Consider the following 17,378-nt stretch of genomic DNA (forward strand, 5'->3'; position numbering starts at 1 on the left):
AATAGTAGGAGAGCTGCCAGAATCATTTGCTTCTGAGATGAGTATATTTTTCAAAAGTTATGCCCCGGCTTAAACAGCAAGGCAGAGGTTGTAAAAGCTGTCAACTGGATTAGAGTGTGAAGAGTCCTGAGGGCAGGCAAAAGTTTGCATTGCAAGAAGTGGAAAAAATGCTGCTTCTCCGTGTGAGGTGGATTGCTCCATATCGTCCTCATTAGCAACGTGCTGCAGAATGATTTCCCCCCTCCCAGACCTTGCTTCGGTGGCCTAAATTGTGTGGTAGCCTCAAAAGTAGGTCATGATGCAAAAGCACTGTGCTGGTTCCAGTGGCTTTTTTTTTTAAAAACCAGTCTCAGGTTTCAAGATGAACTTGTTAAAAATCTCATCTAAGCCTTCATTCTGTGTCAGTCATAGGGTTGCTTAGGCGCGGTATGCTTGTAGAACAAGCTGGTGTATGCTGTTGTGTTTCAATGCCTTTGATTACCTGAATGATGGATTAAATGTTAGGACATGTCAAATGTGGTTCTTTATTGCACCCAGTTAGCCTTAACGTTTTTCCTTTGGCAGGCTTTTAGTGATTCAAAACAGGTTAGTCCAGTTTAACGTAAGACTCTTTTAAAATTAGAGGTTGACTTTCCTCTCAAGATCTGGAGTAATGTTGCTCATGTATGGGACTGTTGTTAAGTAATATGAGGTATAATTGCATTTTTTTTAAATTATTCCTGAACGAGTACAGTCTTCCCCCTCTGATAGGGCTAATACAGTTCTGTTTTTAGAAAGCAGTAGCTGAAAATCTGTGTTTGCATTTAACTATGTGAAGTCTTAATGGGAATTTAAACAACTACCTGCCTGTAATTGCTGCCTTTTTGAACCAAAGGCCTAATGACTCACTTACATGATGTACTTCTAAAAAGTCACAGGATGTTTTGAGTCTAAAGTTTTATGAAGGAACAACATAATCTGTCCACGGAAGGATACAGCCCCTTTGCTGAACTTCAGGCAAAGCAGCTGCATGCATTTGTCCACCTGGGCCAAAAACTCCAGGTATGTTTTCTAGATGCTTTTCTTCCTACTGCAGTGGCTGAACACTTCTGTGTCTTGACATGGGCCAAAGCAGCTTCCCCTGTGGCCAGTTCTGTTACTTTAAACAGCTGCTAATAATTAGCAACACAGCTGCAAAAGAACTGGGGAGAAAATAGCTGCCTGTTGGCTAAGCAAGTGGTATTCTGCCTTGCATCTGGCAAGTACTAGGAGGCAGAATACATGGTAGCTCTTGCAGCATGACTGAAGATCCTTCTTCTGCCTTCTGAAAAGGAGGTGTCTTGAGCTGGGCAGGTGAGTCTGCTTTTTGATCTTGTAGCTGCAGGGACCCACTGACAACTTCTTTTCTCTGTGAGCTGCAATTTCACACTGGCTTTGGGAATTGCTACCCAAAGTGATACTTCTAGCTGCCCCTATTCCTCTCTTCCCCCATTATGTTGGTATGGATCCATGCAGCCATGCAATCAGATAAAATCAGTCTGACTTTATAAAGGATTTTTTTAGCTTCTTGGATGTGTTTCTGTCAGCTTAGTTTTCAACCTTGATCAGTTAGTGTCTGGTTCACTACGTAGATGCTTGTGTGGCTGTGCAGGAAGAGGTGGGAGTAAGGAACCCAGGGCAAAGAAAAGGAAGACCAGACTGCTGCTCTTAGAGGAAGTACTTGTTTATGCCAGCTTAAGCTGATTGAGAAGCCTATAGTGTAAATAGTATAATAAACTGGTAGTGTATTTTATGTGATATTCCTATGCAAGCAGCTGACTGTAAAACAAAACTACCCTTGCTAGCAAAAGTATAGTTTGCTGTTACGATTTGAAGCTGCGATCAGGTTTGTACTGCAAAGAGTATCTATCCGGTTTCAGCTGCTACTACCTCTGTAGTGGAAGCTGCTGTCCCCATGGCAGATCTGTAGAATAAAATTAATCGTGGGGGAGTCATCTGTACAAAATCAGTTGGATCGGCATCTTATGGAATCGTTTTTCATGTATTTTGAGAATTGACAAATTTTGTGAGGTGGTGTAGCCACGCTTGCAGAGGGATGAAGGGCAGCCTTGCCTTTAAGAGCTGCTCTTTCACAGCAACATGCTATTGCTCCATTGGTGTGGTGGAGCACCAGAGGATTTGAACTCAAAACATTAGTAATTATCCTTGGCCAAATGCCATTTTACTCTTGAAAAGGCACAAGTCCAAATGATGTATTGTTTTGCAAGCCAGTCAGATGCTGAAGCAGAATCCAGTGTCCATTTTGCATTTAATTGTAGAAGGAATAATAAGTGATGTTTGCCTGCAACATAGGGGTAGAAGTTTTCAGCCAAACATTTCTTTAGTCTGAGGAAAAGCCAGATAAACTCAGAATGCCTTTCTCCCCAGTGCTAATATTAAAGCTGTATTTAAATCAGTCTAGATAACTTTTCAAGAGATGGCCAGATTACTTGAAAACCTTAGCATAAACCAACTTGGCAGAAAAGTTCAGTATTTGACAAATAAATGGAATGACTGGGCAATTATAGGCTTGCCAGCCTAACATGATTCACAGGTGAAACAGTAGGGTTACTAGTGTGTATATCTGTGGGATATACTCATTGAAGAATTGAAGGAGGGTTAAGATGTAAGACTCTGGGAGGAAAAAATCTTGTCCTATTAGACTGGCAGCTTCTGGACTCTTTACGCTTCTTTTTTCCAGTCAAACATTTGAATATTTAATGAAGAAATACACCTACCTTAGTTTTTTGTTGTTTATGGTTTTCTCAATGTGTCATGCAGAATGTCACATTAGGATCTGTTAGTGATCCACTGACAACTGTAACCAGAATCATTAAAGCCTGGTTATGTTCTGGAAGACTTGGTTCTTAGCTATTTTCCCTTATAAAGTTAGCGGTAAACAATGAAAAGACATTTGTATGCAATGATGGCTCAAGGCATCTCCTCATCCTTCCTTTCAGCATCAAGAAGGTAGAATTCCTTTAAACTGTAGAATCTTTGTTTGAGCTAGAGTATTTCCTATACTGCTAGAAAACAATTCCTGTGGAGCAAAACTGAATGCAGCTCTTGACTATGATTTGAGGAGGCTTTGATCAATCTGTATACTTGCATGTAAAAGAAAGTAATGATAATGGAAGAGGCAGACCTTGAAGACATGAGATGGCGAGATAAGTTACTGGAAGTTAATGCAATAAACTTTAAAGACCAGGATGAGAGAAGGGGGTAGTTTGCCTCTGCTCAGTCCCTGCCTTGTTCCCTTAGGTATTCAATAGTGTTTGGACAGAACTGTTTCCATCCTTTTCAGTTTGCTCATTCCAGGTTTTTTAGGCCATGCTTATTTTTCCTTTCAGAATTTAGGATTTTGTAACTAGTGCACACCTACCCTGTTGAAATTAATTGTTTCTTACCCCAATAAATGCCTTAAGGATTGCCTAATGGCTTCAGAGGAAGAAAGCCCTCCTAAAGAGTTGAAATTTTCTCATGGTATCCAGTTGGGCCCATTTAACTGTATCTACTTGCCAAGCTTTATTACTGCTTAATAAAGTACATGTGTGATTACCTGAAACTTACTGCATACTCCATAGCTTAATTAAAGTCACATGTTTTGGCACTGGTTCAGAAAATCTAGTTCCTTGTTGAACATTCCTATTCTTTGTTAGCAAGAGATATCTGGAAACATGCATTAAAAACTAATTAAAAAAATAATTAAATTTAAAAATTAAAAAATTAACAGTTTTAAAAGATTTGGGCAGGATCACTGTTAACCCCATTTATTTTGGTATTGATGGGTGTACTACCAATCTTCTGACCTCCGGATGATGGTATCACAAATACAAAAACACTGCTTGTCAACCTCTAAGTCCTAAACTTACAAAACACGCTGAGAAGTGTGATAGAAGTCATTTGCCTGAGGCATTGTGTTGCACAAAAAGCTCATGCTAGACAATTACGCATCTCTAGCATCTTAGTGCTCGCTAGGGAAAAGAAAACCACTGAATTTTGTGGGCCACAAACCTGACCTATATCACTCTTCCTCTTCTTTGGAAAACCCTAAAGAAAGGCAGTAGTTTTCCTCTGGTTCTTCGATGATTCACGTGCTTTGTCTGTGAACACTACTGATTTGAGGCACAGGAATATTGTGATATAGCCTTGTCCAGCCTGTAACATGTTGGTTTGTGCCTCACATAGTCATGTTATGACTTATGCCTAGATGGAAGATAGATAGTATAACAGATAAGATTACAAGCAATTTGAGCAGCTTTTATAAAAACTTTGCTTACAGATTAGTTTTCAGAATATATTAGTCGCCTGTTTTGTTAAAATATTAACTACCACTTTATAGGTCTTGTCATTGTCGCAATGTGGCCAAAGGTCAAAGTAAAACGTGCAATTAGGTTGAAGAGCTAGTCTAATCAGTCCCCTCCTCCCATATACACTTTGCAAGGTCAGGAATATTTCTGTATCTAAACTTCTCTTCATACCCAGCCTCTGTAATGCCCAACATGAACCCTTTTCCATGGCTGAAAGTCTTCATTCTACTTTCTCATTCTTTGTTAGTTATTAAAATGCCTTTTAAAACTTTATGGAAAGTATAGTAAGAGTGTATGGCAGAATGGGGGACACAGCCTTGGCTTCCTGAGATAAATGCTGTCTCATGTGCCAGTTTACATTTTTTGAAATTACTTTGTTTAGCTGCTACATGGCTGGATAGTCAGAAAGGTACAGGTGAAAGGGAAGCTGTCTTTCTGAAACCTTTTGCCACCATGCCTCTTGACATCTGTTTGAGGAAGGGATGCTAGCTCTCTTAGTACCTGGTCTGCTTGAATGACAGATAAAATGTAAGCCTAATTCATCACTTTTTTTAAATATAACAATAATGCTGACATGTTTCTTAGGTGGACTCCTCACGCCACAAGCCTTTGAACCACATGAGTAAAGGGAATGTATTGGAAATTACCGTGGATATTCAATACTACAATTAAAAAAAATTGTCAATTAAGGTTTGGTTTTACTAGCTAACAAACATGAAAAAATTTGTGCCAGATGCAGGTATTTTAATCTTTGGTATTTTAATCCAACTCCTCTTTAGATGCCATTTACTTTGGAGTTCTTTGCCGCATAAAAGCTTCTGTAATATTAACTTCCAGCAGGTGAATGAATTTGTCTCCCTTTTCGATAAGGAAGAATGCCACTATTCAAACTTGCCAAATTCAAAATGAACTTGGAAAAAGCAACAGCAGAATCTGGATTGGTCTAAAATGAGTATGAACACAACCTAGCAGGACTTATGAAAGAACTGGAAGACCTGTCTGAAAGGCTCTTGTTATTCTCTGGCTCTTGTATTAGACATGCACTTGGAATCAGATGAAAGTGCTGCAGGAAGACTAGCGTTATGCTTACCACAAAATTGGCATAATGGAACAGTAATTCTCTGTTCCTTTAGATAAAACCTGTCCATTGTGCCTCTTGCTATTGCACTTGAATACTGTAACTGCTTTTTCTGGCATGTTTAAAATATACTGTTCTTATCTGTGTCAATTACAGCTTCAAAGTCTACCTCCATCTACCATCCATTACTCCTGTCTCTTAAATTATTTGATCGCCCCCATCATCTTCCACTTCAAGAATAACTTTTTCAGTCATCCCTTAAGAGTCTCGCTCAAATGGGCTAAATCTCAGATATCCTCTTTTGTCCTGCTTCTTTATCCTTTCCAGTGACAAATGCTCCCAGCCTGGTGCCATCCTGCTTGCGTATGCAGGCTGCCCCAGTGCATCATAAAACATTCTGGTGTGATGAACTGCCTTCCTCTCCGTTGCCTCATTCTGCTATCCTGTAACTGCCTGTTAAAGGAGGTGTTTAGGGAAATTGAGTTAAATCCTTCATGGACAGTGACAGGAGGGGAAATTAAGCATAAGAAAATGCTAGGGACTTTAAAGCCATCTTGTACAGGAGTGTTATCCATGCCCCTTAGTCTATAATACAACACATGTTCTGAATGACTTCTGAATAATAACTGATATGTAAACTTTTAAATTCTACTGAATGCAATTTTGCCTGACTCTGCCAGCAATTAAACATTTTGACTAGTCTGTAATTAAAATAATTGCTCCTACTTTGGAACCTGTATTTTGTAGGTTTTACTCACCCAGAACTTGTGTTACAAAAAGTGGATGTGTGTTTTTTTAATACACACAGTACTTAACTTCATATTTATGATAAACTAAGAGCCCTTCAAGGATTGAGTTGAAACCTCAGACACTAAAGCAAGGTTAAGAGAATTGCACCGCTTCCCCTCCTGATGCGAGTTCAACACTGTACCAACTACTGGAAGGAGGCAAATGAACTCTGCCACATGCAGGAGCTTAGCAAATCCAAACCCTGGCTGGTGGAAAGAAAAAGCTTTCTAAAAACAAGGTGCTTATGAAGAACTTGAATAAGTACCTGTCTGTGCCATAATTCAGTAACCCTAGGCAGTGCATCTCAGCTCCTCCTGTTAATTGAGTGGGTGGAGAAATGCTTTCTTGAGTCCTTTTTGTTCTGAGTGATTTAATGCTTATAGATTAAAACTTGGAACTTAAAACTATGCTTATAGCATTTGTGTTCAGTTATTTTAACTTCTCTCATGTGATTTAAAGGTTTGACTAGCTCAGAAGCAAATTCTAGTATTAAGTTGTTATTGAGGTGATCAAATCTGAGAACTCCAGTAATCTTGGGGAGCCTGGGAGGAGAAGCCCAGAGCAAAAAAAAAAAATGCTTTTGAGTGGAAGAACAAAATATATGCAATAAACCCACTGGGGCTACAGCTTGGAGGAGGGTGTCAGCAGGAGGGAGTGCTCAAGGTGATGTTCCTGTGTTGCACTTCTACTAGAACAGTGTCATGCTGAAACGGAGTTGTTGTGATGTGCTTTAAACCCCAAACATGTCATCTTTTTTCTTAAGCCTCATTTTTAGGTTCACTGCTTAATGATCTGGTTTATTCTCTAGCCCACAGAGTTTTTGTTGCCACAACTGAAGGGGCAGTGAACTGCAGCGTGGGGACTTCTTAGGCCAGCTTTGCTGCCAAAGCCAGCATCTTGTGGAACCATACCCCCGAGGGGTTTTGTCCTGGGATACGAGTTCAGTCACACTGTGTGCATGGATGTGAATATGCATCTTTCTAGTACAAACATTATGTAATCTGACTTTTTAGAAGAGGCTTTCTTTTTTTCTCCTAAGTGCTTAAACATATTTTGATTGACATGATACAGTATGTATGCCTGCTTAGACTTTGTGGCACAAAGGACAGGGAAATACAGGAGAAGCTTGTCTTACCTGGTTGGAATATATTTTAGTAATTTTAGTGTATGGTGGAAGATATTGTACCATTCTACTTTCATGGACTTCAGAAGCCTTATAGGATGTGGGAGTATGATGCTCTGGTCTTGTGTGCAGAAAGTGAAGACAGATGCATATGCTGTATATATCTTCATTAGAAGTTTAAATATTTAAATATCAATCCTCAGAGTTATATTCCTAATGGCTTATTTTTGCTCGTGCTTGCCTAAGGAGTATCTTCGTTACAAGATGGTGTGATAGTTACTGCAAAGTAACTGGCAACTTCCAAAAGTCTAAATGGAGATGTCTGTGTGGCCAGTGAGTAAATGGTAATGGATGAATCATCTTCCTGGCATAGTACTGGAATATCCTATGCTGTTTCTGAAATGGAACCTGCATTAAATTTCCCAGAATTTGTTAGTCTTGTGCTCGATGTTCTGAGGATCTCAGACAAATACAGTGATACAGTCTTCTGTGGCTTCGTGTAGGAGCACAAAGTGGAGGAACTTACGAGTACAGTTAACATCATTTAAATATGAGGAGTTACTGCATTTCAATGGAAAGTCCAGGGGTAGGAGGGAATGTGGAATAAAAGACCCTACACCAGGCAAGGACAATGGAAAGCATTAAGCAGGAAATAGGGTATATAGTTAAGGGGGGGCACAATATCCTGAAAAATGCTATTGAAATTTTCAAATGCTTGCTTTTTGTTGCAGATTAATCAGCCACTCGATGGGGATTAACAGTAGAGCACCTCTTTGTGTCGCCTTTCCACCTCTCTGTAGCAAGAATAACAACATCAGCACTTCTTCAATAATAATTATGAAACTGGTATTAACTGAATGGCAATTATGGATTTTTAACTCTAACTCACAGTAAACCAGCAAGCCATATGTTGAAATTCCTACCAAATAGCTTTTCGTTCTTAATGTCTCATATCTATACAAGAAGTTGCAAGATACCTGTTTGTACAAGAGGAATATAAGCATTACTTGCCTGAGGAACAGAAGCTGAAAGAGAAGACACGCTAACTTGTTTGTGGAGTTATGGTAGTATTATTTATATAGCTATAACAAATATATATATTTTTTATGGTAATGAAAATGGCTCCCCAGAATGCTGACTCGGAATCTATGCAAGTTCAAGATCTACCTGTGGCACAGCTTCAGAAACCAGAAAACAAGGAGAATGAAAGTAGGGAGGAGACCATTAGTGAAGGATCCATAGACCGGATACCAATACGCCTGTGGGTGATGCATGGTGCAGTAATGTTTGGCAGGGAATTTTGTTATGCCATGGAGACAGCTTTGGTAACACCCGTATTGTTACAAATTGGTAAGTAATTCTCATTTCTGTTAATCGAAACTTTCTATATCTTTTTGCATTGATTGAAGTCAGAGGAAGAGGGAAGTGGGGTCTGCCAACTAAAAATACAAAGGTAAAACCTTTACAGAGGTAAAAAGGACTTTGGTTTTTTGTTATTGTGGCTGTGTCACAGATTCAGTTGTGTGACCATGTTTAAGCGGGGAGGATTTCTATGTGCATACATCTTCTGTTTAATACTGCTTCCCTCTGTAAAAATTTTAACCTGATTTAAGTTTTGAGTTCCCATATAAAGCTAGCAACCTCAAAAGCTTCTAAAATTCTTTATTAAAAGGTAAGTGCCCTAGAAACTAGAAACAACATTAGAGTATAAAGGATTGCAATGAAGTTTTTTTCATATATGGAGAAATGCTTCAGGTTACAGTACTTTAGAATAAAAAGTTAGATAAATTGTCTTTTCCAACTACTAGTGAAATATTGCATTTATTTCAAACTACTGGTGAGTCTTGTTTTATGTGATTAATCTGTCTAGTTCATAACATGTGAATACATATGAATAAACCATGATACCAATAGCTTTAGATAATGATGGGGGGTAATGGGGTTTAGAATAGGAGTAGACAGTGTTAAATTTTGTGGTGAGTACTGTAACTAGGTTTCCAGTAAACTGCTTACAGTATTAACAGTATCTGGTATTACCTTTATCACATCCAGAAAATCATGTTCTGTATCAGATATCAGAAAACATTACATGAAACTGAACAGAAGTACTGGACTGAGTGTGCTTCCATGAGTGAATAAATCAACCATGTGTGTGCACTGTATAAGTGTATATATAAATGTATGCATATTATATGTTTGCTTTGGCTTATACATGCAGTTGTACCTTACAGCATGCTCAGTTGTGGCCAAACAGAAGCACTCGACCAACTCTCTAAAATAATGTTCATTGAATACTATTTACAATGTTGTTTAAAAATTTCAAGGTTAGCATCTCAAATGAAACATCTGTTTTTATTTGATATGACAAAAGGGCATAAGAGATTGAACTTGTGAGCATGCAATGTACAAATTCTTTTGTGCAGTCTTCCTGCAGTTAAAAGTGTTTTCATAGAAATTACTAGTCGGTTTATTTTGGATCAACAGAGGGGTCAATAATCAGTGCAGTTAGTGCCATGTGAGATGCTGATGAGCTATGCCTCAAGTTTTCACGAAAACTTTTCATTTTCAGAGCTTATCAAATGTCCTTTTTGGATCTATTGGTGGCATAGTTAAAATAGATTGTAAGTGTTCCTCAAGAGGTTTCTGATCAACCCGACCTGCTGAACAAAACACATGCAACTTCATCTAGGAATGTTTATAATGTCTGTAACTTGGTTTGAGGTTTTGTCTTCTGGGTAAGTTGGGATTTAGACTTAAGTAATTTGTACTAGCAGTGTTGGTTCAATTACTCTCTACCATGAATGCAAAAACTTGCATCCTGCTTTGCATGGAGAAGACCCCCAGTTTTGTAAGTGACCTGTACTCTTCTGTTCGCTTTTGGGTTTGGGCTGGCACTTGGCTGTTTAAAATGTATAGCTGGCCAAGCTTATTTTACCTTACCATAGAGTAAGGTCAGACAGTATAAATAAGCCATCCTCTTAATTACTGACCAGTCTACTAGTTTACATTTCTTTTGTGAGCTCTTCTAGCAGATCTGTTTCCTCCAGATAATTGAGAAATATCTCTTCCCTTCCTTCCCTAACCCCAGTGACCAAAATAGCACTGGGATTTGAGGGGAAGGGAAGAAAAGAGCTCTCACTTCTAGAAAAGCTGGCAAATTGACAAAGCAGTGCAAAAGACTGTGGGGATGCAATGGTGATGATCCATGCTGTATAGATAAGAAATGGAGGTGTAGTTGGTTACAAATGTTAGTGCTTTGGGAACTAATTTGAAATCTTTCGTGCTCTGGCTCATGTTCCCTCAGCAGGAGAATAAACAATGTTGGATTCACTGAAGGGTTAAGTTATTCACGGGTGACTTATCTAGCCTGTTTGGTAATTACTTCTTACGTTGTTCTGCTTACCTTTATCAACCTCAACATCTGTCTGCCTCAACATGAGCTATATTTATTCCTCACTGGAAGGGGTTGCATATAGCTGTCAAACTGCTGTAATATTGCTGTAATATTCCCTTTGCTTCTTGTTTTGGTAAAAGCAACATTCAGTTGTCTTCTGTGAGATTAAATTGGCTTGAGAAACTATTTTTGAGAAGTGGTACCTGGGGAAGTGTGGTGACTTAACCAACTAACTTTGCTTATAATAAATTGAAGAACCAGAAGCCTTTTGGGTATGCAGAAAAGACCATTCCTTAGATGCATGTTGAGTATTAACAATCAAGCTTTATGGTGTGTGCTTGTGTTCTATATCTCAGAGAAAACTTTAGTCACTAAAATAATCTGAGATTCTTATCTGATACAACCATTAAAACCTTAGGCACGTTAGTATGATGTTACATACTTTCTGCTTGCAGGTATCTGACTTTCCTAGCTGTTTGTGTACCCTGGATCAGAGGTGTAGTTATGATTTGGCAGATCAATGACCTGTCCTACTTGTTCTGTAAGCCACGAGATTTCACCAACTGCAAGAGATAGTCCTTTGGATAGTCCCTTTCCAATTCAACAGTGGTTGAATTCTTGATGTGTTTAAATTTCCTGAAGTTTTGAATTCTTAACAAAAGAACTAAAGGCAGCAGTGAGAGCTGCTTGCATCAATGGATACTGTGAATTGGAAAGGTCTGGAAGCATCCGAGTTGCTGTACCCCTACTGAAATAAGTTCTGATTTGTGACTTTAATCTTTGTCTTTATTGCTCTGCTTAGATTGATGTTACATTGCCTTGTCAGAAATGCAGCTACAAATCTATAACAGCCTTGTAGTCATAACTGGGCTTTAGTAGCTTAGCAACAAGAACAAGCCAAATATATATTACATGGGGTTTTTTATTCTGACTTGCTCTTTGATTTCTTGCTATCTGCAGCTTAAGAATTCAAAATGAAGGAGCTAACTTGTTCAGAAGAATTTGGAGGATATAAAAATATGCCAAATATGAGATGTGGCAGACTGACTCCAGATGAAATTATATTAGCTGGCACTTTCACAAGTTTTGATCTCTAGAAATCTTCATTAACCTTTTTTAGAGACCCGTTCAATCAGCAGTTCCTCCCAGCCAGTGTTAAAACTTTACTAGAAAATAAACTGTCAGCGCCTTCAGCACTCTAGGTTTACTTATTCATCAGTCCGAGATTTTTGAGAAACGGAGTGATTTCTCGTTACTATTGAGTATGTTCTGTGCATTAACGCTACTGTTTGCTTCCCCTGTCACATTTCAGCCACATACTATAAACTCCATAGGAGCAGGATGAGGCCTTTGTCTTCTGAAACATCTGGTACTTAATGCTGCTTATCTGTGAGAGGGAATTACAATCCCTGCTATTGTTTATAAATGACAGTGTGTTTTCTTCCATCGTTAAACTTGGCTTCTAAGGATTAAATCTCTAAATCTACTTCCAGTTCATAACAGTTCATGGAAAATTTGGATACATTTTAGAAATTATTTTGCAAGGGATTTTGAGTGAATAAAACTGAGGGGAAACTAATGACTGGTATGGTGTAAACTTAGAGAAACTGTTAGCTTTTTGAAGAAACTTGTTAAGTGAAATCACAATACATGGCTTCTGTTAACAACAATTTAAACCATTAATAAATAACATAATTGGGTAATTTCAGATTATTTCAGTTGTAATTCAAGCACAATTTGGGTGGTAATGCAACCAGTAAATCCATTTCAGTTCTTCTGAAAAGTGGGATCCATGTACCTGTTTCATTAGGACTACAGAAGAAAAAAAAAAATCTGTATTCCGTGACTTGAGGTGGCTGCTGCTTTCAGCATGAAAAACTTGCTGAAACTCTGACTAATGAGTAGTGGTAGCTGTAAACATGAAGTTTCACATTTTATATTTAATATGATAAAAGCTTTGCCAAGCTTTTACTGTTGCTTCAAAGGCTCTTTCCAATGCTATTGAGTTTTATGAATAGTTAATAGGCACAGAAGTGACTGTCAGCACCAGAACTGTTCCTCATTCCTCTGCATAAATTAAATGTATTACAGTAGTGCTTTTAAAAAGAAACTATGTACACTTACATAAGGAAAAACATGAACAGTTTACATGTGCTGCTTACCTTTATAATGTCACTTAAATTTAGGGTTGTTTCTCTGGTATGGTACAGGAATAGCCTTGATTTTTATGCATTTCATATCTGAGTGCCTATCTGTGGCATTACTTTGTTTTGCTGTGAGAGTTAATGGGCTCTTGTAGTAAACATTAGCTAGTCTAGCATTAAATATTGAAGTTGGTCGTTTTACGCTTAACCCTGAGCATGGTGTTCTTTTTAGGCAATAACACTAAGGAATAGCATTTCTGGAAACTGCGTATTTCAGTGCTGATTAATGGATTTTAATAAAGAGAAAGGCTGAGCTAAGCAGAACAGAATACCATAGGTTATTTTTGTTTGGAAAAGAAATTATTTCTCATTAAATGCTTTTGAATCAGCAAAATACTGTAGTCGCTCATGTCTCATACATGTAGAAAAGCTGTTTGGGGGTTTGGGCTGTCATTTCTCAGTTAAAGCATTTAGACATAATATCTCAGAAAAAAATTACCTAACATTCAAAATTCTTCCAGACTAAAGTTTAGCAGACCATGCTTAAAGGGTCTTGAAATCTAGTTCATGTGAAATTGGCAGTATGGAAAAAGTGTGTTAAGTGATAACTCGCACCGATTCTGAGAAATCTCAAAGTGGTAGCTGAGAAGTCGTCATGCTGAAGAGATTTAATATTACGGGGTGAACTTTTAGTATGAAGTAGTGCATCTCCCCTTTGAAATTTAGTGTTGATACCTGTCTGAGAAGAATGCATGTAGGTAAAGAGGAGATTATGGAGATGTACTTCGAAACCAAGCATGAAATGTTACAGGTAAGTTAGCTTTTTAGGTATGTTTCTCCAAAGGAGTTAAGGTATCAATTGCTGACTCAATTCAGTGTGGAAAGGGATAGTCTTCCTAAGGCTAAGCCTGAGATCAAAGGAAATCTAAAAACCTTAAAGATCTGGTGGGGGAGAAGGGAACAAAGGGATTGGATGAGCTTTTAGAGGCTGCCTATAATTCAAGTGAAAAAAGGCTGACTGGCTGGAAAAAGTCTCGCAGATGGAGGAAGCTCTTCAACATAAAGCAGCACTGACACTTTATTTCATCTCAGCTCAAGTAGTCAAGTTTATTCCTCATCTCTACCAGAGGTTAGATTTATGTTAAGGTTATATGTATTTATAACTGTCTTTCTACAAAGCTGCATCTTACCATTTGAGCTGTGCCTTACCTTACCTTGTCCTACCAGGAAGAAACTGTTTGAGTTGCTATAACCTGCTCTTTGACTCTCAAAGTTAAATTCCTGTACAATCCAGCTGCATCTGGGCTCCCAGGCATAGCTGCATTTGATGCTGAGAGTGAATTGCAGGATCTGAATTCCTCCTTGGAAGAATCGATGGCTTGAGAGCTGACCTGTCCCAAGAGGGGACTGTAACACGGCTAACCTAAGGACAAGAATTGAATTTACAGTGGATCCAGAAAACCTAGAATAATGAACACAATTAAATACATTTTTCAGCCTTGTTAGCTTTGAAGTTAGTCTTTAAGGTCATGTAAAGTTTGTATTCAGATATCAAGTGGTGGAATGTATAAAACTGCAAATATTGTGCCTGAGGCACATGTTAATTGCCCTATAAAACCTCCCCACCCATCATTTTTTACTTATTGACTAATTTTATGCCCACTTAGGGGTTGTGCAAGACTAATTTTACTGTACTTCTTTTTAACCAACAAGCAAGTCAATAAGGCTTTCATATCATGTATGGCTGTGCTCTTACATAAAATATCTTTAGACCTCAAATCAATAGCAGCACAGTTTTTTGAACACATGTAGTCCTTAGTGGAAGGTTTGGTTAAGGATATGTTTAAGGTGCCTTTAAAAGAAAGGTGCTATGCAAGTATTAAGATTTTTAATCCTGGGGGCAGTAGGAGCACATGCTTTATTTTCGTATCAAGGCAAATGCCATGTGGTCTGGCAGTTGTGCAATAACTGTTACTTATGGTGCTTTTTTATATCAGTGTTCTGTTTTTCTTTAACACTGAATCTGGCCTTCAGAGGCACAACTGATAACACTTGGCAGATTTTCAGCTGGGGTAACATGAGGATTCATGCTGGCTTTAGGATTGTCCAGGCTGTGTGACTTAGGATGAATAGCCTTACTAGGAAAGGGAAGTTGAGTGCGAAGGAATTCAGAGGCTTCTCCCATAACATGAAACATGTTGCCTATTACTTAGCAGTAGGTAACTCTTTGTTCCCTTTTTTTTTTTTGTTGAATAAGGTCTGCCAAAGAAGCTGCTTCTAAAATAAGTCTCAAACTTGCTCTGGTGCTGTTTTCTCCCATTCCAAATCTTTAACAAAAATCTGTGATCTTTTAATTGTGTACTGTGGGAATGTTAATACTTTTTTCCCCCCTAGCATAAAGAGTGTTCGCAGCAAAAATTGTGTGTGAGAACACTTCTTTGAATCCTCAGAAGTTTTCCTTTTGAGAGCTTGTGTGATCTGAGGTTAGTGTGAGTGACCATATGTGACACGCAAGAGACGCTAATAGGTCTGTGAGCTGTGGACCAATAGAAAAAGCATGCTGCAAGACAAAGCAAACTATATAAAAATGCAGACTGTCAGCTCTTATATAAGGATGGAGGTTTAAAAGCAATTTTTAATTTTGTTGTCATCTGTTTTTCAAATCCTTTTTTTTTCCTGCAGCAATAGACATCTTAGTCTGTGATTTGTGGAAAGAGCTTGAGGCCTCCAAAAATAATCACTCCCTAAGAAGGAAATGGACATCTCTACCCTTATGTAGATGCTTCTTTCTACCAGTAAATCTTTCCTGTCCAGCATGCTGCCTCCTTTTTATCTTGAGTAGCCAAGGTTTAACAGAGACTAAACTTTTTGGAATGACTTAGGAGTACTTTGGCATCTGTTCCCCTTCTTTCCCAAATCTCATGTTCTCTCCTGCCCCAAGGTGAGCTAGTAAAGCAGCAGAAATAAGGACCAGTTAATAACAATGCTACAGGCTAATAGTGCTGAACTGGTTTTGGGACTATATTAACTTATAAGCACATTTTTGTGTTTTTAATTTGCATATCAGCCAATAGTTTTAAAATTTTCTTTCAGTCTATTGTAAATGTGCTTTTTACTACTTTTACATTGGGTTACTGAATTGTCTTGCAATTCTTCCCTCACACATATTGGACCCGCCTTGTTGCTATAGCCATGAGAAGCCTATAGGTTTTCTTCTGCTTTTAAGGGCAGCCCTGGAGTAGAAAGGGACGTGTATAGAACTCAAGGAACTGCAGGATCCCTGTATTTTTAGTGCTCCCTTACGATGATTTCCTGTGGGTAGTGGGGAAAGGATGGGAGAAGTAGGGGTCAGACTTTGGCCTTCTGAAAGTGTGCTAAAATTTAGTGGTCTTAAACATGCAGCTTTACACAACCTCTTAATCTGCTTTCCATGCACATATGCTCTCAGCCAAATTTACAAAGCCCACACCTTTATATAATTCTGTCTGAACACCCTCTAGGAGAGCAAGATGTCAGGTGAACCTGTGAATGTATGTGCACACATAATGGCTGTCTGAGTTTCAGTTTTCAGTTCAGAATTTGAGTTTGACCCTCACCTCTGACCGAGATGTAACTTTGCCATAGCGATAACAGATGAAACTTGATAGTGCTTCCATGTTCTTTATTACAAAGTAATTGCCACCAGGGCAATTTTCCAGCAGGCAATTGCCTGTTCTTTACTGTAAAAAGAAACCTTTCAGCTCTTTGGATGGGGTTCTGGTGGCGGAGACTTGCAGATGCAGAACTGAGATTCAGGCACCCAGCTTTTGAAACTTGCAAGGCAAAGACTCAAATCAATGGTTTTCTATTGAATGTGGATTGTGAAACAGGTTATGAAAAGGGAATGGCTGAGAACTCCTTAATGTATAGGAGTCTTACTTTTCAAGGAAATAAAATTAAGGCCACTTTTGAAATGAAAAGAATGTCAGCAGGCTGTTGCCAAATCATGTAATGTTTTAATAAAGCTTGCTTCAAGAGCATTGTCAAAGCTGCAGCCCCTTAAGCTCTATTCTCCTCTGAGTCTCCTGTGTGCTTGTTGCAACAGTATTTCTGTGATGCACCCTCTGGGACTCGATTTTAATCATCCTCTTTTAACCAAACAGTTGAGAAGGTTTCAGATATGCTTCCTGCAGGCTATTTTGCAAGAAATTATTGGAAAAGTTTTGAGCTGCTGATTCAGTTTGACGATAAAATTTAATACAAGTCCATTTAACTAAACAGGGAAAAACCAGGTCATAGATTTTATTTGTGTTGGTTTGGGTAAATCCCCAATAGCTCATGTCACTCCATAAATATATTCCTCTCTCTGAAGTCTTGAGTAACAGTGGGTACAAAGCAGCACAGATGCAGATTTTTCCATAAATAGATAAACACAGCAATATACTGTATTAACATTTGGTGATCTTCAGTTGGAGTCTCATGGTGGATTTTTTGCAGTGTAATAGATGCAGAGCATGTAAACTGAATATGACCTGTTTTTCTA

The 17,378-nt window shown here is 38.4% G+C and overlaps 1 protein-coding gene across 4 annotated transcripts in view; it reads left to right on the forward strand.

Annotated features, from left to right (window-relative positions):
- The window catches only part of SLC45A4 (solute carrier family 45 member 4), an 86,890-nt gene that overhangs the window by 42,065 nt on the left and 27,447 nt on the right, over positions 1–17,378 (forward strand). For all 4 annotated transcript variants that reach the window (XM_076329023.1, XM_076329024.1, XM_076329025.1 and 1 more), the window contains exon 2: positions 8,050–8,668. In XM_076329023.1, coding sequence (XP_076185138.1) covers positions 8,425–8,668 — 244 coding nt within the window. In that variant the 5' untranslated portion in view covers positions 8,050–8,424. The remainder of the gene's footprint in view (positions 1–8,049; positions 8,669–17,378) is intronic.

Source organism: Aptenodytes patagonicus, chromosome 2 (assembly GCF_965638725.1).
Source record: "Aptenodytes patagonicus chromosome 2, bAptPat1.pri.cur, whole genome shotgun sequence".
Taxonomy (NCBI): domain Eukaryota; kingdom Metazoa; phylum Chordata; class Aves; order Sphenisciformes; family Spheniscidae; genus Aptenodytes; species Aptenodytes patagonicus.